The sequence below is a fragment of the Eleutherodactylus coqui genome, chromosome 10 (genome assembly GCF_035609145.1).
Source record: "Eleutherodactylus coqui strain aEleCoq1 chromosome 10, aEleCoq1.hap1, whole genome shotgun sequence".
Taxonomy (NCBI): Eukaryota; Metazoa; Chordata; class Amphibia; order Anura; family Eleutherodactylidae; genus Eleutherodactylus; species Eleutherodactylus coqui.
In genome coordinates this window covers 10,876,605-10,900,857 of record NC_089846.1, presented here as the reverse complement: position 1 = coordinate 10,900,857, position 24,253 = coordinate 10,876,605, and the positions used below count along the sequence as shown (strand labels likewise).

General features: G+C 47.0%; 1 protein-coding gene across 3 annotated transcripts in view; it reads right to left on the bottom strand.

The window, feature by feature from the left end:
* RXRA (retinoid X receptor alpha) overlaps positions 1 to 3,987 on the bottom strand; it is a 175,965-nt gene extending 171,978 nt beyond the window's left edge. For 2 of the 3 annotated variants that reach the window (XM_066580229.1, XM_066580230.1), the window contains exon 1: positions 3,747 to 3,987. In XM_066580229.1, the coding sequence (XP_066436326.1) occupies positions 3,747 to 3,774 (28 nt within the window). In that variant the 5' untranslated portion in view covers positions 3,775 to 3,987. The remainder of the gene's footprint in view (positions 1 to 3,746) is intronic. The other variant, XM_066580231.1, reaches the window with a different exon arrangement.
* Between the last annotated feature and the right edge of the window lie 20,266 nt (positions 3,988 to 24,253).

Sequence of the window (24,253 nt, the reverse complement as noted above, 5' to 3'; positions counted from 1 at the left end):
AGACAAAAGTCCACCCGTCCCCTCCTCTATTACGCACGGGCTCGCCTGTTCTGGGTAAAGCAATGTACATCGCCGTCCGCTTTGAAATCAGAGGTCACAATAAATATACCGCAGTCAGCCGCCATATTGGAAGACGTTTACGAGATTTACACAGTTATATTTACACTTTGGCGCTAAAAGCAAAATCCCATACGGTCTGGGGGATACAAGGAAACCTTCACTTTTTCCCCAGCGGACGCCCCCGTATATGTATATTGCCCAACTATGGGCATCTCCATCCTATGTATTTCCCATAGATGCCCTTGGCCATCAGAGGCAGGACGCGAAGCAGCGGAGCCTCAATGCTGCATTCATAGTACTGGTCTGCTTCTATGGGGGACGAGAAACCTTATGAGCCCCTCAAGGCTCCAGGGCCCGGCGTAACCGCATCCTCTGCGCCCATTCTAGTTACGCCCCTGTTGGGCCATCTAAGACCAGTATCCACCAGTGGACATATCTTCAAAGCCAGTTCACCTCTTATTAAACCCATAAAGCTCCTCAGCTCGTCGCCAGATCCCCATGACGCTTCTTTCAACCGCGACCGCTTAGAAAAAAAAACGTTTCAAATATTTATATTACAGCTTTGAAAAATATGATAGAATTTCTGGGCAGGAGTGAATAACATGCCCTATACAGGCCGTTCATATCCTACACCTCGACGTATATCCTGAGGCACTGCCAAGTCACAAGTGTTACTAGGTCAACATTAAGACTGCAAACTCTTGGGATTATTCCGCATTTTCTGAGCATTGCCCGCCTTAAATTAAAAAAAAGGACCCATAAATGTAAATCTGAAGTCCAATCCTATACACTTTTGTAGAATTCCTGTCACCTCCTTCCTACTGCTCTGCCTGTGTCAGTCTTCACAGTAATTATGGAATTCTATTTATGCATAGGTTCTCTTTATAAGGACAGAGGGGCGTTGCTGCTCATGGGAGGTCATTCAATGCTAAATGGGCGGCTGCCCTACGGAAAAGTATCACGGGTGATTCTCCACAGAAGCAACGCTATTGTCCGCAAAATCCGAAACTGGAAAGTGTCATTAGAGTAAGTGAGCGCTCCCCGCAGAATGTGACGTGTACCGAGGTCCCTGCTGGTATTACAGGCCATTAATAGTTTATTTATACTAGTGACGAGCAACGAGACACGGAGCTGTCGAAAAAAGCAACGCGATACGTTGTGTGAGGCGTTTGATTGAAGTCTTGGCACGCTCCTGGCTTCTACTGGTGACACGGTCTTCATAGCGGGGGCTCAAATGGTGACACATGGCATTTACCAATACACGGGAACAACCGAGAGGAGAAGGGAAAAAAAGCTAAATAATTCAGACAGAAGGAAGGGCACGGATATACCGAGGCTTCAGCTGACCGTCTATAAGCGGCACTTGAGACGCCGCAGCCGCGATCACATTACCGCTGGCACAGGTCGTCAAAGAGAGTAATTAGAGACGCAACTTTCATTTTTCTTCTTTCGCGACCGGACAAAATGGAAAGTGATGCTACTGGCCAAAGTGGCCTGCGGTGGACACAGCGCCAAAGAGGACTATGTATACAAGTACATAGCGGATACGCTCAAACGCCGTGCGATCCGACAACAATAGCTGCTGGATGATTAGATATTCTGGATTATCAGACAATGGCAGGAAAGTTTACAAAAACCTACAAGTCAGAGTCAAAAAGTTCAAGAAAAGTCCCCAAAGGAAAATGCAAACAGGCAAAAACAATGTCATCGGTAGACTGCAGGCAGCGCTATCCTCCCCACCCCATCAACCTAAAGGCCACCATGATGGACCCCATTATAGGGCCCAGGGATCCATGGGACACTGCCGACATCAGTCATGTGACAGATGTAGTACCGCCACATGGTTTACGTTTATAAGGCAGGTATGGATAGATTCTCAGCTGTAGGGCTGCGGTCACACTTGCCATTTTTGGGCTGCGGTTTTAAACCATAGCCGATATCGCGCTCGCCCGTGTGAAGCTGGCCTCAGAGATGACTTCCCAATACAGTTCAAAAACAATTACACCTTACCAGGTAACGCAAGGTCTACATTTCTAAATCCGTAAAACGGCCTACACCGCGCCGTCAGCAAACTTACAAGATGCTCCGGCTTATCAGATGACGCGTGATGCAGGGGGCATGCTACACCTCGCTCAGCGCCCATTCATTGGCGAGGCCACAATATCGTAACGTGTGGAGAAAAATGGCGTTCTTGACAATGCAAATGCAACCAATAGACATCCTTATCTGCTACCCTTGTTATTGGCAGGCACAGACGCCATCCCAGCTCACGCCGTGTAATATTAGGGCATCACGTGCCATGACGTTTTGGGGCCCAAGTCGCCCAACAGGACTCGGAAGTCGCCATTGCTGACTGAATAAAGGGTCCAAGGATAGAGGCTAAGACGAATGCGCAAAAACGGTCAGAAAAAGCAAAAGTCTAAGAAAACGAGTACAAAGTGTTTCACAACAACAGCAAGTTATTACCCGGAAACCGAGAACTGGCGATCGTTCACTCCGACCTACGAAATGCGCAGAGAATTCACACACTGAAACGTCTGGATTTTGTGTAAACTTTACGAGTCCCCGGGGGAAGAACAGAGACTTTGAAATAAATGGGCCAAAGAATAGTACTCTAGCGGAGCCATGTCACAGCCATCTACGGGGGCGACGATCGTACGCCCAAAATACGGATTACCGCACTATTAATATTCGTACCCTTCCTGCATTAATGCCGCAATACAAATTAGCGGAACGCGCGCCCTATTTACTATACGTATTTATAGATCTAATCTCCCGGCCAACTACAGCTCCCAGCATTTCCTAACAGACGCAGCTCTTTACCCACTGCCAGCATGCCCGGATGATGGGAGTTGTAGTTTTTCATCACTTTACAGATCTGACAGTGCCGTAATGTTGAAAATGAAGTATTCCCCGGACATAAAATGCTGGCGCTGCCAGTAAGTGCCAACAGAGATTCAGGTTAGTAGTGGGTGGCACTGATCAAACACAAAAGGCGCTAAATCTGCAGCCTTTGAGGTTTTTTGTGATTTTCTAATTTTCCGTTTTTGTAGTCATTGTGTACAAACCACAAGACAATTCGGGGGAGAGACGAAGTGGTACCTGGGCACTGAGCGGTATTTATAGGAGTTGGCGAGAGTGTCACTTGACAGGCCCCCAGGGGGGTCTTTCAAAACCATTTAGTCTTTGCAATTTAACCCTGTGCTTCCAGCAGAGCTGGATCCATTCTATGCAGCTGGGGCATTATATGCAACATATCCAAGCGGTGGCTTCTGAACTGTGGCCGCTGTTTATGCAACCCTGGAGTGTCAAGGGTTAAGACCCACAGATCACCCACATACAAGCTAAAGTTCAACCAAACCTGCACACCAAAGGGTTAAGTGGATATTGTTGACACTAACCGAGACTAGCCGAGTTATGGGGGCACCATGCCATCCCTTGCCCCCAGAAGTTTTGCACGAGTGCCCAGGTTCTGCCCTGCAGCTGCAGCCACAACTTGTGCACATGTGCAGCATCTGGAGGTCTGCAACCGCAGGAGGGCACACAGCGCCCCCCATGCCCCGGGCTGGAGCCCCTCAGCAGCACAGGGGCCCCCGAAGCAAGAAGACGACGAGCTGCGACAGCTCCACCGGCAGGTAGCGGGTTAAGCCGAGCGCCCGCAGAAGGCAGCCGAGAGATGCACTCACCCAGCGGCAGGAAATGCTTGGTGTCCATCGCTGTTACCTCATGCCCGGCGAGGGGCGCGGGGAGGACGGGCTCTCGGGGTCCACGGCTCGGCGCTCCGGGGGTGAGGACGGGGGTCCCGGGGGGCGGTAGGATCCAGAGCGGGGAGGCCGCGGCGGACGAGTTGTAGCAAAACTCAGCAACAATGTAATAAAGTACTTGTGTCTCCGCTCCCTCCGCTACTCGCTGCAGCCGGGGCCCCGCCAGGGGGGGAGCGACCAGCGACCTCTACCGCAGCGACCTGCAACTACACAGCCTGCTGCTGAGCGCCCGGACGCCGGGGGACGGCTGATCATATGGAATGCACGGCACAGAGGCATGAAACATACATGTATTATGCGGCACACGGACATGAAACACACATGTAATGTACGGCTTACTGGCATGAAACATGCATCACATGTAATGTACGGCACACGGACATGAAACATACATGTATTATACGGCACATCGGCATGAAATGCAGATCACATGTAATGCACGGCACAGAGGCATGAAGCACACATTGTGTATGATATGCAGTATGATCACGCATAAAACATACAGAGAACATGTATTATATAGAACATACAGATAATATGTCACACATATCATATAGAACTTACAGGGTATATGTCATACATATATAATATAGAACATACAGGGAACATGTAATGCATACATTATATAGAGCATACAGATAATATTTCAGGTATCCATCATATAGAACATACATAGAACGTGTCACACATACATCACATAGAACATACAGAGGGCATGTCACACATGCAACACATAGAACATATAGGGAAGATATTATACATACATCATATAGAACATACAGATAACATATCACACATACATTAAAATATATAAGCACACATGCAACATCACAGATATAAAACATCACATATATAATATATAAAACAACATGTATCACATAAAATAACAACATTTTACACACACATAACATATCTCACATACATCAGGTATCATATATATCGCACTTACAAGATATATAATATGTATGTATATATCACATATATAACCTGTTTTCCCGAAAATAAGCCCTACCTTTGCTTTTTGCCTTTACCGGCTGTATTCCTATTCTGGAGCGCTGTCTTTTTTCTTATGGTTTGACCATAATTGTGTCTTTCTATATACTCTCCGATCTTCCCATTTCGGGGCCCTCACTGATGCTCTCCCTGGTGGATGTTCGTTGGACCAGGATGGATACATTCTACGGGAATACCCTGATTACAAGGCACACTTGGATTCGAGGCGCGCTGGACCTTCCCTGTCCTGGGGGTCCGGGCACGTCAGGGTGAGCTATTTAATATTTCTCACCACACATTGGATACCTGTGATGTTTGCATGATTTCTTTCTTTACCACATCCCTGGAGCGCTGCCTTTGCTGAATTTTTTCTTACCCTGCTTTTTCAGGATTTTCGTTGAGGCTTGAAATATAAGCCCTACCCTGAAAATAAGCCCTAGTTGCATTAGATTTAAAAAAAACAGGAATACATTGCTATCAGGCTCGGTCCGGGTCCTCCCGCTGCTCCTCTAAGCTATGCCGCACGTCCTGCAATCCTCAGCCGCCCACAGAAGATCATTCCTGGTAACGGGATTCATAAATCCCGCCTCCAGGAAGCGATGGCTCTGATTGGTTCTCGAGCGCTGCCCAGCCAATAAATGCAGTGCTCGATGAACCAATGTGATGGCTGTGATTAGTTCATCCCGCGTTGCATTGCACGGCATTGATTGGTTCTTCTACCACTGCTCAGCCAATCACAGCTGTCGCGTTGTGGAGGTGGGATTTATGAATTGACCAATCAATGCCATGGCTCAGCCAATTCATTAATCCCGCCTCCACAACTCAACTGCTGCGATTTTTTTCATCCAGCTCTGCTTAGTCAATCAATGCATCGCTAGATGAACCAATCACAGCCATTGCATTGTTTTATCAAGCGCTGCATTGATTGGCTGAGCAGCCCTTGAGAACCAATCAGAGCCATCACTTCCTGGAGGCGGGATTTATGAATCCAGTAACCAGGAAGTGATCTTCTGTGGGCAGCCGAGGACTGCAGGATGCGCCGGAGCTCCAGAAAGCAGTGAGAGGACCCAGATCGAGCCTGCTAGGTAAGTAAAGTAAGACCTCCCCTGAAAATAAGACCTAGCGCCTCTTTTTGGCCAAAAATTATTATATGACGGGCTTATTTTTGGGGAAGCACGATAGCATATATAACATTTCACATATATAACATACATAGAACATCACACATACATAATGTACATAATGTACCACATATAACATATCATAAATACATCATGTATACCATATCATATATGTATTACATCACACATACACCATATATAAGGCCTCCTGCACATCAATGTCAGAGCTTTCTTTCAGGACCCGATTTCATCCTGTCAAATCCAGCATAATACTGGATGGAAACCAAACGGACCCCGTTATAGTCAGTGGCGTCTTTTTGGCGCTGTTCAGTTCCGCCATATGGCAGTTTCGTTCAGACAACGGTTTCTGTCTTCCTGCTTCTCGAATGAAGCCGGAAAAGAGAAACCCCTAGCGCTGATGTGAACGAGCCCTAACATGTATACCATGACACATATCGAACATATCACATGTTATATAGAATGAGCTTAGGGCGCATTCACACTAGCAGTTTAGGTTGCATTTTGTTATAGCGGCAAGAAAATGGAACACAATGGCGCAATGGAACCGCCATCAAAGGAAGCGAATGACACAGAACAGACCCCATTAATTATAATGGCGTCCGTTCGGTTTTCTGCTGGCCGACTTTATAGCTTTGCTTACAGCACTGTTTTACCCTATATTATAATGGAAATCAGTGACCGATGCGCCAAACAGCACCTCCGACGTTGCCGCGCACCGGCCCTTATACATGTATGTCACACACTATATACATGTCACATGTAACACATGGCAGGACTTGACACACACATAACTTTGAAATGTTATGACATTTCATACTTTTCATAAACTTTTGACCCGAGACTTCTTTTCCGAGGACACCGCAGTGACCGGAGGCAGCGACGACTGATCCGTGACCGGCGAACCTCGCGCAGCATTTTGGGGGAAACTACTTGTTTATTGACTAAAAATGATTGGCTCCATTTTTGTGAGACATTTCTTACAAGCGTCTCCACGATCGGACCCAATTCTGATGCTTGACACTATTGTGACATCAGAAAACATGTACAAAAGTAAAAAATGGCGCGAGTATGAAAAAATGTGTCACTTCGAATGGCTGGTAAAATTCTACCATACAGGCAGAAATTGCGCATCCGCCATGTCCCACAATCACTAGGAGTGATGTACTTGTACCGATATAAGTGGAAGAAGTAGTTGGAGTGATTTGCGCCAATTTTTTAATAAGGTGCGCACATCGTAATACATTTCGTGCATTTCGGCATTAAAGCAGGCAGAAAATCAAATGCGGGTGCCGTTTTCACTTCGTTTACTAATATGCTTGACCTTTGTCTCCTTGAAGGCCGCACCCGCTTTTATCGTCACTTGTGCACCATTTTCTTGGCACATTTTGCTTAGAAAATCTCCCTCATACCAAAAGGGGGTGTGGCCATTACATCGCAATATTGCGACATAGCGACGCCAGTTATTGGTAGTAACACGTTAAACCTGTCCTGCAGGTTCCTCGTCCGGCCCAAGATGTAAATGGAAGGAGAAAAAAAACCTAAAACAATGGCGGATGTTGCCCATGGTAACCAGGAGCAAAGTGCCTTATAGCAACTAGCACCCCACTAAAGTCAATACGGGGGACCAGTTGTGTGTAGAGGGCAAACTCATCAAGAATCACGCCTGAAACCTGAACAGTTGCTATGGGCAACACAGAAATAGGTCATTTGCTCCCCACTCACACTTTTTAGGATTCGCTTGTCCTTTTATAGCCAACGGTCCTTCACGCGACTTCCCAGAGCCCACAGTAACATGGCGCTATCATAGCAGTTGGATCTGTGTAGTTGGGCATTGATGACATCATATCCTAGCGATATGCCACCAATATCTGAGGTGAGTCAACCCATTTCATAGACAACCCCCCCCCCCCCCCCCCAACTTGCAGCAGCCATCATTAATTTCCCCAGGCCTTATAACCTTCTCAGTCTGTCATGAAGGTGACCATGGCCACAAACCATAGATGAGAGGGCCGCAGCGTCCCGCCAGAGCTACTCTACTGCCCATTTGAAGTCACGTTTTACTTTTTATCCATATTGGATTTTCCTTGTCAGCAAAACAAACAAGCAAAAAAATGGACAGCGCCTTTAAGTGATGACATCAGACCGGGTGCGACTAACCTCATAACAGGGCAGTGCAAGTCCACACACATACATACAGATGGAAGGATAAAAAAAGAGCAATAAGGTAACATACCTGTACACTGTAAAGGAGGCAACGGTTGCTGGTCCCCCCCCCCCCCCCCCATCACCCCCCCCCCCCCCCACCCCATACAAAGACATCTTCCCCTTACTAGTTGTGCTTATAGTGGTAAAAAAAACACCACAAAAACAGCATTTATGTCTCTAACATGGAGTTTTGATGTTCTAGTAACACTTCTTATGACAATCACTGAACGTGGCGTCATCGAACATTCCAACTGAGCAGTTTGCCTGCTACAATATCCATAGGCATGGAGCTACCACTAGAGGGCGCTTATAACATACTGGCCTATTGTTACAAACAGCAGGATTTCTGGTGGATCATCATCTCCTGCCTTGTAACATGTGGTTGGGGCAGTTCCTATGTAACATAGTAACATAGTATGTAAGGCTGAATGAAGACAATGTCCATCTAGTCCAGCCTGTCTATCCTCCTGTGTTGATCCAGAGGAAGGCAAAAAACCCCAAGAGGCAGGAGCCAATTAGCCCTTTTGGGGAAAAAATTCCTTCCCGACTCCCTAATGGCAATCTGACTGTTCCCTCGATCAACCCCTAATAGATCCTACCTGCCTGTATACCAGGATTGACAATTAACCTAAGATTTATATCCTATAATGTCCTTCTTCTCCAGAAAGACATCAAGTCCCCTTTTAAACTCCTCTATGGATTTTGCCATCACCACTTCCTCAGGCAGAGAGTTCCACAGTCTAACTGCTCTTACAGTAAAGAATCCCCTTCTATGTTGGTGATGAAACCTACTTTCCTCTAATCGTAGCCGATGTCCTCTTGTTACCGTCATGGTCCTGGTATGTAACTGTTCCCACATCTGATCCATTGGAGTAGGTCAGTTGACCCCCATTGCTCAGCCAACATAGTTTAGGGAGGAGTTCCTCATTGCTTTGCCTCCCTTTAAGTATCGCTGGCTTCTGTAGTATGTTGCTGGTGATAGCAGGAACAATGTGTTTATTTCAGTTTCCTTTGTACTAGTTTAGTTTGCTCTTGGCAGTCTGGTCTTGTTCCTGTTGTTGCCTAGTCCAGTCTTGCTTCCCAGCCTCATGTTTTTGTCTGTTTCTTCCCTATTCACATCTGCCTTAGCAACACTACATAAAAAAAAAAATATATATATTACCTAGCAGGCTCAGTCCACATCCATCACGCTGTTCTCCAGAGGTTCGCGCTGTTCTTTAGTCCTAGCCGCTCGTACATCATCACTTCCTGGTGACGAGAGTTATAAATCCCGCCTCCAGGAAGCGATGGCTGTGATTGGTTCTCGAGCACTCAGCTAATCAATGCATCACTACATTGATTGACTGAGCCGCAGCGCTCGAAAACCAATCACAGCCATCACTTCCTGGAGGCGGGATTTATGAATCCCGTCACCAGGAAGTGATGATGTACGAGCGGCTAGGACTGAAGAACAGCGCGGACCTCCGGAGAACTGGGTGATGGACATGGAACGAGCCTGCTAGGTAAGTAAAATAAGACCTAGCACCTCTTCTGGGGCAACAATATAAGACAGGGTCTTATTTTCGAGAAACACGGTAGCTATACTTCTTTCAACATCCGTTGGGTACACTATTTAGCTGTACCATAAGTCTTGGGGGTATCAGAGTACTTGGAAACACTGTAAGGGCCCTGTTACATGAGCCGATAAATGGTTCAGATTCTACATCCAGCGGGAATCTGAAAGATTACCATTCAATGTAAATGCAGATCCCGAAAGAATGGCGATTGAGCATTTGCGCGCTTCTTGTCCGTCGTTCAGTTTCTGCAAACAGAAAACTGAATGACAGGTCAGCTCGTTTATGATCACTTTGTGTAAAAGCACAGGAATGATTATCGCTGGGACAACTTTTCAGGCTTTTTATCGTAGGGATAAAAGGGCCTAAAGAAGGCCCTTTACAGGTTGTCCCATGTAAAAGGGCCCAGAGGAGGTGACGACTAAAGGTGTCAACCTCTGCCATTTAGTGTCTAGGGAGTGTCATTACACACAATTATAATCAGTATGCTGTGAGCTTATAAGCGCCCTCTAGTGGTGGCTGCAGGGAACCATAAACTTATTTTTTAAGTTTTTTTTTCTTATCAGCTTTATTGTAATGCCTGTCATTATCATTTATCTGGCGCTGCCACCATGCAGTTCATATAGATTCAACTTTGCATTGTCCATGCATTTTAAAAAGTGCGCAATACATTTGGATAATCCCCTCTCCACATGTAGGACAAGTAATCCATACAATGTCACCCATAACTACCAGTCAGAATTTAGCATTTGTTTCTTTTTTAATTTCATTGGTTTCCGTTGGCAACACTTAGTAACCAATCAGAGCTTAGGTGAAAGCTGCAGTGTGATAGGTTGCTATGGACAACAAGGTCAGTTTTGTTAAATGACGCCTAAATTCATTTTGAGGGTTGCTGCAGGTTTGTGTCATTCCTCTCAATCTGACTGCAGATTTATGTTAGGCTAAGATCACACGGGCGATGTGATATGGGGCCGTGAATCCCACCCTATATCGCGCTCGCCATCCACGTGAATTCCCCCAAAGATGTGAGGTGTTTTCATGCCAAAAGAGCCTCACATCACTTCGGGGGTGCAGGGAATCGGCAGAGGATAGCGGAGTTCCTCCCCTTTGTTTTGAATGGTGGTGCGATGCGAGAGCACGCACAAGACAGAACATGCCGCGATTTGTTTCCTGCATTGCATCGCAGTCCCATGCGGGAAAACATCGCAACGCACAAATCTCGTGTAATTTTCTCGCCTGTGAAGGCGGCCTTAGAGAGAAAAAAACTGCATTAACGAGGAGGGTAAGTTCACACTAGCGCTATGGGGTCCGTTTTCCTGCTTTGTTATGGGAGCAGGAAAACAGAATCCACTAGTCAAACGGAATGGTGACTTGACAGTGAAGGAACCCCCCAACTACAATAGGGTCTGCTGGCTCCCGTCCCTCGGACATCTTGCAGAACTCATGTGTCCCCTTTTTCATGGAGTTCAGGGACGGACACGAATATGCTCTGACAATACGCACTTACCTGCCCATGCGTGGAATTCGATTGCGATTTTCCGCTTGTGGGGGAAAAAACGCAGCATGTTTTGTGGGCTACGCATGCAGGGCTTCCATTGAAGTCAATGGAAGCCATCCGTCCTGTGACCATTCTGCAATGGTCGCGAGAGTCACGTCATCACCATAACAACGGCGCGGCATCATCTGTACTCGGTCGGCACATCCGCAGCACAGGAACAAGACGCCCGGACAGGTACGCTGGGGCCGCTTGTTGCTGTTTGCGATGGCGATTGGTTTGGGGGGGGTTGGGTCTGAATAGTCTTATAATACATCAGCGCATTTTTTTTTTAAATTGGCGCACGTCACATGCTAATTGCTCCATGTGGACACAACACTTTTTAGAACTTTGCCCTAGTGAGTGCCGCTGGTGGTAGGAGGGCGGCTGACAGAGAAGGGGCTTTGGTTAAGTAATTAAAGCGTCTCTTAATAAATATGGCCCCGTAACCCTTTTAGCATTGACTGCGGCGGGTGGAAGCAGCAAGCGTTTTAAACATAAAGCAGATTTATCGCTTCCACAATGTAATAATCTCCTAAATTATAGTAATAGATATGTATTTAAACATGAAGCAGATGTATGGGCTCCGCGCTGCGCCGCGCGGTAATGTGAGGCTCTTGGAGGAATGTACATTGATTTTAGCCGTCGCTTTATGTATTTCAGTTTTTCGTGGCGCTCAGACCGGGGGGCTCTGGTTTAGGTTACAAACTTCATAAACAGTTTAGTTCTAAGTGGAAATTTGTCAAAGTGGATTTGAGGCCGAAGGTTTTTCAGCGAATGAGCATTAATCACAGGAAAAAAACACGGCATTTCGATGGAGGCTGGACGCTGCTCTTAAAAGCCTATTTTAGTCCTCTGCCACTTCTCCACTCCGCTAATGGTACTTAAACAAATAATGGAAATAAAATGTATTCTGCGGAACAGAAAAACAACTTATAGGCGGTGATTTCACTGTGTGCATGGTTTTTATTCTGTGGTCTTAACATACGCGGTTTGTCAGAAGGGTCTGGATGGTCGAATTTTCGTATTGAAAGAAACCATTGGGATAATGACATGCCGACACTTGGGGGACGGGATAATGACACGCTGACACTTGGGGGGACAGAAAAATGACACGTTGATACTTGGGGGGACAGGATAATGACACGCTGACACTTGGGGGACGGGCTAATGACACGCTGAGACTCGGGGGACGGGAGGATAATGACACGCTGACACTTGGGGAATGGGATAATAATACGCTGACACTTGGGGGACGGGATAATGACACGCTGAGACTCGGGGGCGGGATAATGACACGCTGATACTTGGGGGCGGGATAATGACACGCTGACACTTGGGGGACTGGATAATGACACGCTGAGACTTGGGGGACAGGATAATGACACGCTGACACTTGGGGGACTGGATAATGACACGCTGACACTTGGGGGACTGGATAATGACACGCTGACACTTGGGGGACGTAACAATGACACGCTGACACTTGGGGGACGTGACAATGACACGCTGACACTTGGGGGACGGGACAATGACACGCTGACACTTGGGGGACGGGACAATGACACGCTGACACTTGGGGGACGGGACAATGACACGCTGACACTTGGGGGACAGGATAATGACACGCTGACACTTGGGGGACGGGATAATGACACGCTGACACTTGGGGGACGGGATAATGACACGCTGACACTTGGGGGGACGGGATAATGACACGCTGACACTTGGGGGGACGGGATAATGACACGCTGACACTTGGGGGGATGGGATAATGACACGCTGACACTTGGGGGGATGGGATAATGACATGCTGATACTTGGGGGACGGGATAATGACACGCTGACACTTGGGGGATGGGATAATGACACACTGATACTTGGGGGGCGGGATAATGACACGCTGACACTTGGGGGGCGGGATAAAGGCACGCTGACACTTGGGGGACAGGATAATGACACGCTGACACTTGGGGGACAGGATAATGACAAGCTGACACTTGGGGGACAGGATAATGACACGCTGACACTTGGGGGACAGGATAATGACCCGTTGATACTTAGGGGACAGGATAATGACACGCTGATACTTGGGGGATGGGATAATGACACGCTGACACTTGGGGGACGGGATAATGACACGCTGACACTTGGGGGACGGGATAATGACATGCTGACATTTGGGGGGATGGGATAACGACACACTGACACTTGGGGGGACAGAAAAATGACACGTTGATACTTGGGGGGACAGGATAATGACACGCTGACACTTGGGGGAGGGGATAATGACACGCTGACACTTGGGGGAGGGGATAATGACACGCTGGCCCTTGGGGGAGAGGATAATGACACGCTGACACTTGGGGGACAGGATAATGACACGCTGACACTTGGGGGACAGGATAATGACACGCTGACCCTTGGGGGACGGGATAACATGCTGGCATTTGAGGGGTAGGAGTTATGTATTTATAGAATTGGAAGGATTGGAAGCTGTGGGTCGGGGTGGAGCGTAACGCCACACTCTTCATTGCAGTCAGGCTGAATGGTAAAGACCCATGTGGGCCGATGATTGGACAGGAACGTTTAGTTGGAACATCTGTTTGCTGATCATCAGGCCTTGTGAAGTTGCATCCGATCAGCCAAGGAACAAGCAGACACCCCCAGCTCCAGTTCAGAAATGCACGCTACCCATTCTAGTTCCTTCCTAGGACAGGTTTCTCAGGCTGCACAGATGGCGGCCAATGTCACTCAATTACCCTTTAAGGCCGGCTGCACACGGTCGGATTTGAATTGCGGAATCCCGGGCGAGCGACCACCTCCAGGTCCCGCAGCAAAAACCGCCCATAACATGCTATGGAAAAGTGATTTTTCCTGCACACGAGCGGAAATCAGTGACAGCATGTTCTATTTTTATGTGGGCTCCGCAAGGAAGGCTTTCATTGAAGTCAATGGAAGCCATCCAACTCACGGTCCTTCCATAATTAACATTGCGTAAGGGTCGCGAGACCCGCGTCATCGCCTAGCGACGGTGTGGGAAAACCTGCACTGCACATGTCCAACAGCGAGCTGTCCGGACCATCCGCAGTACAGAAAATAAAGAAAGGCAGGTAGGCAGGGTCGCCAGCCGGGCACAGGGTTGGATTCCGGTGCGGGATCCCACTTCTGGAATCTGACTTGGTCGTCTGCAGCTGGCCTAACTCACAGAGGATTGTCTAGACTGGATACAGGTGGGACAGACCCTCAACTGGGAGTAGTATTACAGTAGATCAGGATAGGGTTCAGTCTCAGGAGATCGGTAAAAAGGTTCCAATTCACTGACAGCAAGCTAAGGCCTCTTTCACAAGAGTGGGAAATGCATGCAAACAAATTAGTGGTAAAGTTGCCTATTCACACGATCGGGAGCTGTTATCCAGCTCCTATAGGAGGCTACGGAAACTCCTGCACATCGCGCACCAAACGCAGGTCATGTCCTGTCTTTTTGCGCAGCGGGGAATTAATGTTTCTGAATTTCAGTCACGCGTGTCCTATTGTTTTCGGTGCAGTTTTTAGACGCACCTAAAATTCTTTCGTCTGACCGTTTCCATAGGAATCCACTGGCTCTAATAGCGGTGATCTCTTTGAGCGCGTCCTTTTTGTGCGTGTAGGCCCGGGTGAAGGAGCCCTGAGATGTTTAAAAAATGATGAAGAATTTGAATCGAAACAAAGTAACTTATAAAGTCGCCACACTTTTTGTAACACTTTATGTCAAGCAGCTCTGCTGAGGCCTCGGCATCGCTTCTCTCCTCTTGGACCTTCTGTCCTCTTATCTCCCATCCTTATTACCGGCTCTTCTTAATAAGATGATTATTTATTGATTGCAGCTTTTTTTTTTTATTTCGTTCACCGCTGGATTTTTCACAACTTTTTAATTTGTCCTTAATTGAACATTTGTGAGTATCTCCTCACCCTATAAGGGATGTAAGCGGCCGTATATAGTGATCTACGCTCTGTATACTGGACTCGTTTAGCAGCCATTTAACACGTCTAGCTGCTTCTTTTTGCTATGAGGTACTTTAAAGGCTGCCTCCACCCAAAATCAGCAATGTTCTGGGTGTAGCTGAGCGCGTATAATAAAATAACAAGATATTACTCACTTCCTTTAGTCCTTTCTGATGGATCCGGAGCCAAACTACAGACCCAGAAACATTTCTGAATGTTCTATTTCTTTATAGTTATCGCTAATGGTCAGAGCTTTTCACCAGCAGTAAAAGTGGGGCTGCTGACAACCTCTGGGACATTATAGGCTGGTTGTCAGCGGTAATAGACAAATAGCTTTTGCTGTAGTATAAGGTATCATATGTGGATTTGATGTCAGATCTCATGCAATTATATCAGTGATGTCATCAGCAGGGGGCGGGGCTGTGACTACCCCTCAGGCATGATGTAGAGGCTGGTTGTCAGCACTAATAGATAATTAGCTGTTACTGTAGTATAAGGTTTGCGGATCTCATATCCTCATCATATATAATTGCACTGACATGCCAGAAGTCAACTCCATAGGAACTAATATCATGTAGGTCCCCTCCAGCCAAGAGAAGTGCAGCAACTCAACATAAGTGGCCAGAAGACGTCTGGAGGGATGTTAAACCATCTGGATAGCTCCTCACAGCTCCAGGATATTTGTAGGTGCAGAATCTCTGGGGTGAATGGTCCTCTCCATCACAACCCATAAATGCTCACTTGGACTCATAGTGGAAGAACGTGCCGGCCGCACCGTTCATAGGAAATCTGGACAACTTGGGCCCGATGGCTCAGTGCATTATCCTGCTGGAATATCCCATCATTGTAGGGTTAATGAAGTCCTTGAAGGGCTACAGATAGTCACCAAGCAGTGACACATAGCGGGCATCGGTCAATGACATGTTTAGGCAGGCCACTGGACTTAAACCATGCCCTGAGTACACCCCTCACACCAGTATGGAGCCCCCACCAGCCTGCACAGTGCCTTGTTAACAACTGGGGTCCATGGCTTCATGGGGTCTGCGCCACACACAAACCCTACCATCAGACCGAAACAATTGGTACGGCGACTCATCGGACCACACTATGTGTTGCCAGTCCTCTAGGGTCCAGTCAGCAACCTCAGGTGACAGAGTTGCCCTGGTGGTCTTCTGCACTAAATGTGGATGTGATTACTGCCGAAGTCACTTGTCTGTTCGCACGGACAATTCTAGCCAGATGCTGCCGGTCATCATCATTAAGTACCTGTGGGCGGCCCCTGCACTGTCCACTGCGGGCCGTAATGCCTTCTATGACATATTCCCGGTACGTGTGACACTGTAGACTGGGAAATATTAAATGCCCGCACAACTTCGGAAATGGAACATCCCATCCATCTGGCACTCCCTATCATGCCTCGATCAATTTCCGATAATTCCTTTCGCCTTGCCATGTACACGCTGGCAGGCATTCAGCCTCACAAGGTATGGGCGTTCCCAAGCCATCACCTGTCGTAACACCACGTCATAATCAACTTACTGCTATCAGATGATTTTTGGCATGCCAGAGTATATTAATGATGTCATCAGCAGGGGGCGGAGCTATGACTACCTCTCAGACATGATATACAGGCAGGTTGTCAGCAGTTATAGATGAAAAGCTTTTACTGTAGCATAAGGGGTGTGGATCTTATGAACATCATGGGTCATTGCAGGACCTTACCCACTGAAACAAACCCCAGGAACCTCCCATCGCCCAAATTATGGAAGATTGCGAAACCCCGGTTTATGAACTGAGACATAAAGCGACCTCAGACCCTTCACAAGGAGGGTCATTTATTTTCTTAACTAATGTGTTTCTAGCGCGACGTAGGCTCTGAAGGAACACTTTTCTCCGTAATATGATTATAATGGACTGTTTATTTTTTTTAATAGACCTTTCAGACAGGTTAACAAAGAATACTTTCACCCTGCGCCGAACAACAATGTGAGCGTCTGTCTGCAATATTTATATATCAGACGCAGCCGGCTCCGAGCGGCCAGGAGAATGCGGTCTGTCAGAGCCATGATGGCAGGAGACATCTTGTGGGGGAGGCGCCCGTGGGGGGGGTCTTATATGTGCCTCTATATATACACGCAGTAATGCTCCATTCATCCAGCATAGGACCACAACTATAGGGCTGCAGAGGTAGCAAATGCCTGAAGTGGGGCCCGACGGCCGCCACATAAGAAGACACCAGTAATATAAATTGCACTTGTGTTGATGTGACTTGATTGGTACTTAATTATGAAATGTTTTGGATTATCAGGTTGTATTATCAGATGGTGAGAAGCAGAAAACTTTGAATTATGAGATTAAAAGATTATGAGCCAATGATCTTTTGGGCCGTCCTTCCGAATATTCTCTACCCAAGCAGGTACATTTTATATACTTTTATATGATTGTCTGGTAGTCCAGAACATCTTGTAATTCAAGACTTGTTACCATGTCAGACAAAAGTGCCATAGTTGGTGTTTTTATGTCATGTTCTGGGTTCTGTTAAGGCCCTTTTACATGCAACGATTATCGCTCAAGATTCGTTCAAACGGCTAAAAGTGAGCAATAATCATTACATGTGAACGCGGGCAGTCATGCACTATTCGTTTATTTATCATTTACCGCTGGTTTTTACCCGACAAAAAAAAACACCATTTGATCGCTCAGAATTTGTTCCATTTGAATGGAATTCGTTAAGTTTTTGAAAGGCTTGCCAACAATGTACTCATTGTGTTCGTCTTGCACACATAATGAGTCCATTGTTTATTCTGCCAGAAGGAGACAATGGAATCCGGCCGGCAAGATAAACCTGGTATAAACACACCTGAGCAAACAATTCAGCCAGACAACCCTGGCATAAACACACCTAAGCAAACAACTCGTACTGAGCTAATGCAGGTAATGGAGATGATTAAAAGCCATTATCTGTCCATGTAATTTTATTCAAAAATGCTGTCACTTCGTTCAGTTGTGCGGCTGTTTAAGCGATAATCTTTGCGTGTAAAAGAGCCTTTAGGCTTGATTCATTGCCATTGTTCGTTTTTATTGTTCAGCTCCATTCTTGGAGCCAAACAACAAAAAAAACATAAGTGTCGGGTCTGGCATAGGACAGACCTGGACCCCGCTGACTATAATGGGGTCTGGTCGGTTCCCAACATGTGGGGAGAAATCTTCCTGGATGAAATACCGTGGCATGATGCACTATTTTGTCCGGCATTCCATGCTGGATTTGCACTAAAGGATGCAAAGCAGATATGAACCTTATACTGTAATGGCTGCTTCTAGACCCAGTAGTGGAGGTACATCCAATACCGTCAGCTTCACATTGGGTCGGCTGTCCGGCTCTTTTTTGCCTGGGGCATTATAGTCAGATGTCAGAGAGAAACATGGCAGTACTGATCCTATAGTTGTCTAGAGGAAGTGCGTGCCATCCGGCGCATTAGTTTTGATGCCTCCTTCGCAGGACAGGAAAATGTTGCATGAAGCATTTTTCTCCCTGACTATGGATGGTGGGGGTGCAAAAAATGCACCAAAATGTCATCAGTTGCGTCTTGCTTAGAAATAAGGGAGCTTTTACACATAAAGATGCAGCTTGGGGCGTATTCATATTTACACAGGTATGGTTTTTTTGGCATGTCAAAAAAAAAAAAACGCCCGTGAAATGCGACCATGCGAACCATTGGATTTTAATGGGTTCACTCAGACGACCAGTTTTTTGGCAGCGTGAAAATAATTGCGCCGGGATAAATGGCATCCGGGCAACCGTTTTTGGTCACCTGTTTTATGCGTCTCGTGAAAAGATAGGTCTTGCCCTATCTTTTGCCGTGATACGTGGCAAGCTCCTATAGACTTCTATGGAAGCTGAAAAAAGGGAGGGGGAGGGAGTTACCCTGCGTACAGCGCTGGGAAAAAAAACAGCTGCCCTAATTAAGCATGACTAGTCATTGCAAGGATTTCTGCTGATCGCTTGTTTCCTTCGCTTCGGCGTATTTTTTAACAGCGCCCCGTGTGAATGGCTTGAAATACGCGAATAAAGATCAGGACTCGATCGAGTCAAATCTTCAATCATGTGATTATACGGTGCGTACGGGCGAACGTAAAAACGCATTCGGTCGTGTGAAGGAGGCCTACATCTGCTGCTCGATAACCCATAATATATACATGCAGACTTTGTTGCAGAATTTTCTGCATCTTCAGGCTGGGTTCACACAGGGCGGATTTGCCGCGGATGTTCCTTGCAGAATTGCGCTGCGGAAAATCCGCCTGCGGCTGCTAATCCAGGGTTTGGCCAGCCATGTGAACGAGATTTGTCGTGGCAAAGCCGGTGCTGCAGCGCGTTTTTTCCCGTTGCGGCCCACGCCCCTCTCTATGGGAGCGCCCACAACCGAAAAGCATGCGGCCAAGCCGCTCCAAAACCCACAGCTAAGTGCCGCGAGATGTGTGATCCCAGCCTTGGGAGGGCCTTGCAGAAATATTCCACATGTGCGAAAGATCCCTAAAAGTACTGGCTGAACACACAAGACAGATAGGAACCCAGCCTTACCTGACTGCCCTGCTACAAAATAGGAGCAGAAGGTTGATCTATTGCCCTCTGTTATCAGCCATTTTAAGCTGGGTGTAGTATTGTTTAAGGGGATGACTGACATGAAGTGCAAAAATCTCTCTGCCCTCATGTCAAGTACTTTATCACATACCTCCAATGCTGTGAACTGCCTATATGTGTGACTTATATCAGCTGCTCCTCTTATAACACTCCAGCGCTGATAAAAGCTGAGGACTTTAGGGTTACTGGCCCTTTAAATCCAGCTTTCCCGCTTTAACTCCTAGCGTGCATTCTGCAAGGCTCCTGTAGATGAGGCCTTTGTTATGTATGTCGGTGTGCTACATGTATTGTCACTGTGTCCTTGTGATTGATACTGTGTGTTCCAGATAGGAGCGGCGCTCTGTGCGCCATATAACGGATCTGCAATAGCTGCTCAGCTCATTATATGCTAAATGGCACTTATACGAGACTATGGATCAGCAGCCGGCTATATTTAGAGTAGACGAGGTTACATAAGAGAAACAAATGTCCAGACAGGAACGCCCGAGGGATACGCGGAGCAGCGCAGTAAATTCCTCTCGCTGTGTAAAACCGTCGCTCTTTCTGCACCCAGTCAGCTTTCCTTTTATAAATATGACAGAGAGAATATCACATCTTTATATTATGGGTTTATGGACCTTATAACTCTCCAGGAAACGACCGGGATTACTTATGTGGAGCACCCCTCCATAGAACATTGACTTTTATTGGAGAGATAGGGAAAAGAGCAATAATACAGCGCCATCTAATGGTCATATTTTTATGATCTATAATGTTATATTACTAGGCCCGGAATATCTCAATTTTAGTAGTTCTTTTAGGGACCTTTCCCACACAATGGATTTATATTGCAGGACGCAGCCAAATCCAAAGCTGTGGAATTTCACACCAAAATCTGCAGGTCTAATTGAGGATTTTGATGCGAAAATGGTTTTAAGCCATTTTCAAAAGCTGCAGGTAGCCTGCAGATTTTGGGGCAGATTTTACCATGGCTTTTGAATGGGGTCATACTCATGAGCAATGTTTTCTCGCATGGCACCACAATGCGATGCAGGAAACAAATAGCGGCTTGTTCTATTATGCTGCGTGATCTCGCATCGGAGCCCCATTGTCTGGGGGGTGGGGCGGCAGCATTGCACCATGCACTGGGTGCACACAATGGGAGAAACTCGGCGATCCTACGCCGCAGCTGTCAGCTGTGCCGGTGGTCCGCTACATCCCCGAAGTGATGCAAGGCTGTTTTGACATGTAAACTCCTCGTATCCTCGGAATTCACATGGTGGGGGGTGATATTAACTTTTGCTCTCTCAAAAAAAGGGGTGGCCCCATAGCAAAAACTAAAATGCCCCACCCCATAGTAGTGCCAGGTTTTGCTGGCTAGAACAGAAGGGCTTGATGTTTGGCCCTTTCCGTGACCACCGGGTCAATGCGTTCTCCAATTCCCTATGAACAATCTAGGTTCTTGCCACTCTATGAGCTCCATAGCAGTCACATGAGGTGCCTCTGTGGTACTTACGCATTTCCACCCTTTGTGATGGCATCTAGTATTGCAGATTATCTCCATTCATGGTCAGTCAATGTGTTCTCATGGAGGTCTGACCTTTGGGCTGTGGCACTCATCGTTCTGCTGATTGTGGATGTTGGATGCCTACCGAGCACATATTGATGGCCTATGCTACGGATAGCCAGTAAATTTGCTTTCTTGGAAACCTTCTTCAGGCTGGTATTACTTATACAGTTTGGGGGCAGTTTTTAGGAAGGAGTGACACTTCTTTACCCCATTGTATCTACTTCTGTGTTTGCCTCGAAAAATGTTACAAAAACTGCATGTGTGATTTTAGCCTAGATCATCATATATAGCGTATTAAACACTGATTGGCCACTTTATTAGAGCCCCTGACCCTCTCACGATTAGCACTTCCCATATGGAGATTATCCTGTGACCCCGGAGTGAAGCATGAAATGACACAACAAGTTTTCCGTTATTCAATTTCAGTGTGAATCCCCATTAGAAGGGAAAATCCAATGATCTGAGTGACTTCTAACGAGGCTGGGTCATCGGTGCTGGGCTAGCCGGGGCCGGGATATCACTGCCAACCGCAGGGGAATTGGAGATGCTGTGCATGGAAACGACTCATCACCAAAAAGGGACAAAGGATGTCAAGAATCGTTCTGACCGTCAACATCAGCCGAATACATAGTAACATAGTTGATCCAGAGGAAGGCAAAACACCCCCAAAGAGGCAGAAGCCAATTTAGCTCATTTGGAGGAAAAAAGTCCTTCCTGACTCCATAACGGCAGTCAGAATAATCCCTGAGTTCCTACCTGACTCCAAGACTCGGATCAACACCCCCGCTGGTCACCTAATGTATGGCAGAAGGACGCTAGGGGACTGAGATCTCATGGAATCTGGTGGCGGAAAAGGTTAATAACTTTAAATGGGAGGTAGATGGTTATGGGTTTGTAGGCAAAGGGATGGGGGGAGATGGAAGATGAATGGAAGGGGGGGGGGGAGATGGGGCTGAAAGGGAGGGGGGGGGGATGAGGCTGAAAGGGAGGGGGGATTTTCTAACCTGTTTTTATTAAGTCACTCTAGGGTCAGCTGGAATATGAGGAGTCTGCTATGGAAGCTGGGAAGAGAGGATGATTGGGTGAAAGGAAAATGGTGGGAACCTTTAAGGGGAGAGGGTTTCTGTGAGGCAAGGACCTAACAACAAGCGGTGATTGGTGGAAGTTTTGAGCAGAGAAGATAGGAGGTATCTTAAGGAAGTGCTGCAGAGTCCTGTCACCGCTTCCTCAGAGCATTCAAGGTTGCCCCGCCACCCGTCCAATGTATCATGATGTTAATGACTTGTCACAGCAGTTTAAATGGGGGGATGTCGCCCGCCTCCTACAGGTGGACATAAAGGTTTATAAAAAGGACTTTGGTGGTGTCTACAGGTTATATTTGGTGAGTAGACTTGAGGAGGACGGACTGAGTCTACGTGTTATATATTTTATGATGTTTAATATGTTTATTTACCCCCTTTTAAATAAATGCCGCGGCCTTTTAATTCAAGTTTAGACTTTGTGTATGTTATTTTAGGTTAAGATACAGGATATTTGTAGCCTAAGATTCCATGTCTATATCCTGTAATTATATCAGCACTGTAGAATGACGTCTAGTCCCTCTTAAACGCCTCTATGGATTTTGCCATCACCACGTCCTCAGGCAGAGAGTTCCACAGTCTCACTGCTCTTACAGTAAAGAACCCCCTTCTGTGTTGGTGATGAAACCTTTGTTCCTCCAGATGTAGCGGATGCCCTCTTGTTGCTGTCGCAGTCCTGGGTGTAAACAGATCATGGGAGAGATCCTTGTATCGTCCCCCCATGTATTTATACAGAGTTATTTGGTCGCCCCTTAACTGTCTTTTTTCCAGGGTGAATATTCCCAGTTTTGTTAGCCTCTCTGAGTATTCTAGTCCTGTCATTCTGTTTATTAATTTAGTTGCCTCATTAACAAGTGCCTTATATCAGTGGTCCCCAACCTTTTTTTACACCAGGGACCATCATTTTTCCATGGCCCAGCAGGGCGGAGTGGGGGTGGGGCAGGGGCTGGACTTTGGTCATATGGGGGTGGGGTTTCAGTGGCTTTAGTAGTATTGCTATTACTATTGGGGCCGATATAGGGGACACTTGCTAATAGTATCCCCTATATCAGCCCCAGTAGTAATAGAGCCCCCCCAAGACCCATATACCTACCCCATCATCCTCGTGCAAGCTCTGCTACTCCTCTGCTCGGCACTGCTAGCGGTGCTGATCCCGGTGCACACTGTGATGTCAGTGTGCTGCTGGACACCTCCTCCCCCTGCTCTCGCGGAACCAAGTAGGAGACATCAGGGGAGGGGGGAGGAGGAGCCTGGCTGCACACTGACATCACAGTGTGCACTGGGATCAGCGCCGCTAGTAGTGCTGCTTAGTGAATATCGGCAGGGGAGCTGCAGCCCCTGTTGGTATTCACTACTAATGTGGTGAGCGGCCAACGGCAGCACAGCGGACGGGCAAGAAAACCCCAACGGCCCGGTCTTCATCCACAGACTGGTGGTTGTGGAGCCCTGCCTTATATAGTGGAAGAATAATGTTTTCGCCCCTATACCTCTTTTAATGCACCCCAAGACTTTATTTGCTTTTGCAGCAGCTGACTGGCATTGGTTACTCCAGTTTAGTCTACAATCCACTAGTACGGCCAGGTCTTTTTCCATATCACTTTTCCCCATCAGCACCCCATTTAGTGTATATTGGTGACATCTGTTTCTCCTACCCATGTGCAGAACCTTACATTTATCAATATTGAACTTCATTTGCCATTTTCCTACCCAAGCCCTCAGCTGATCCAGGTCATTTTGTAGCCGCACATTGT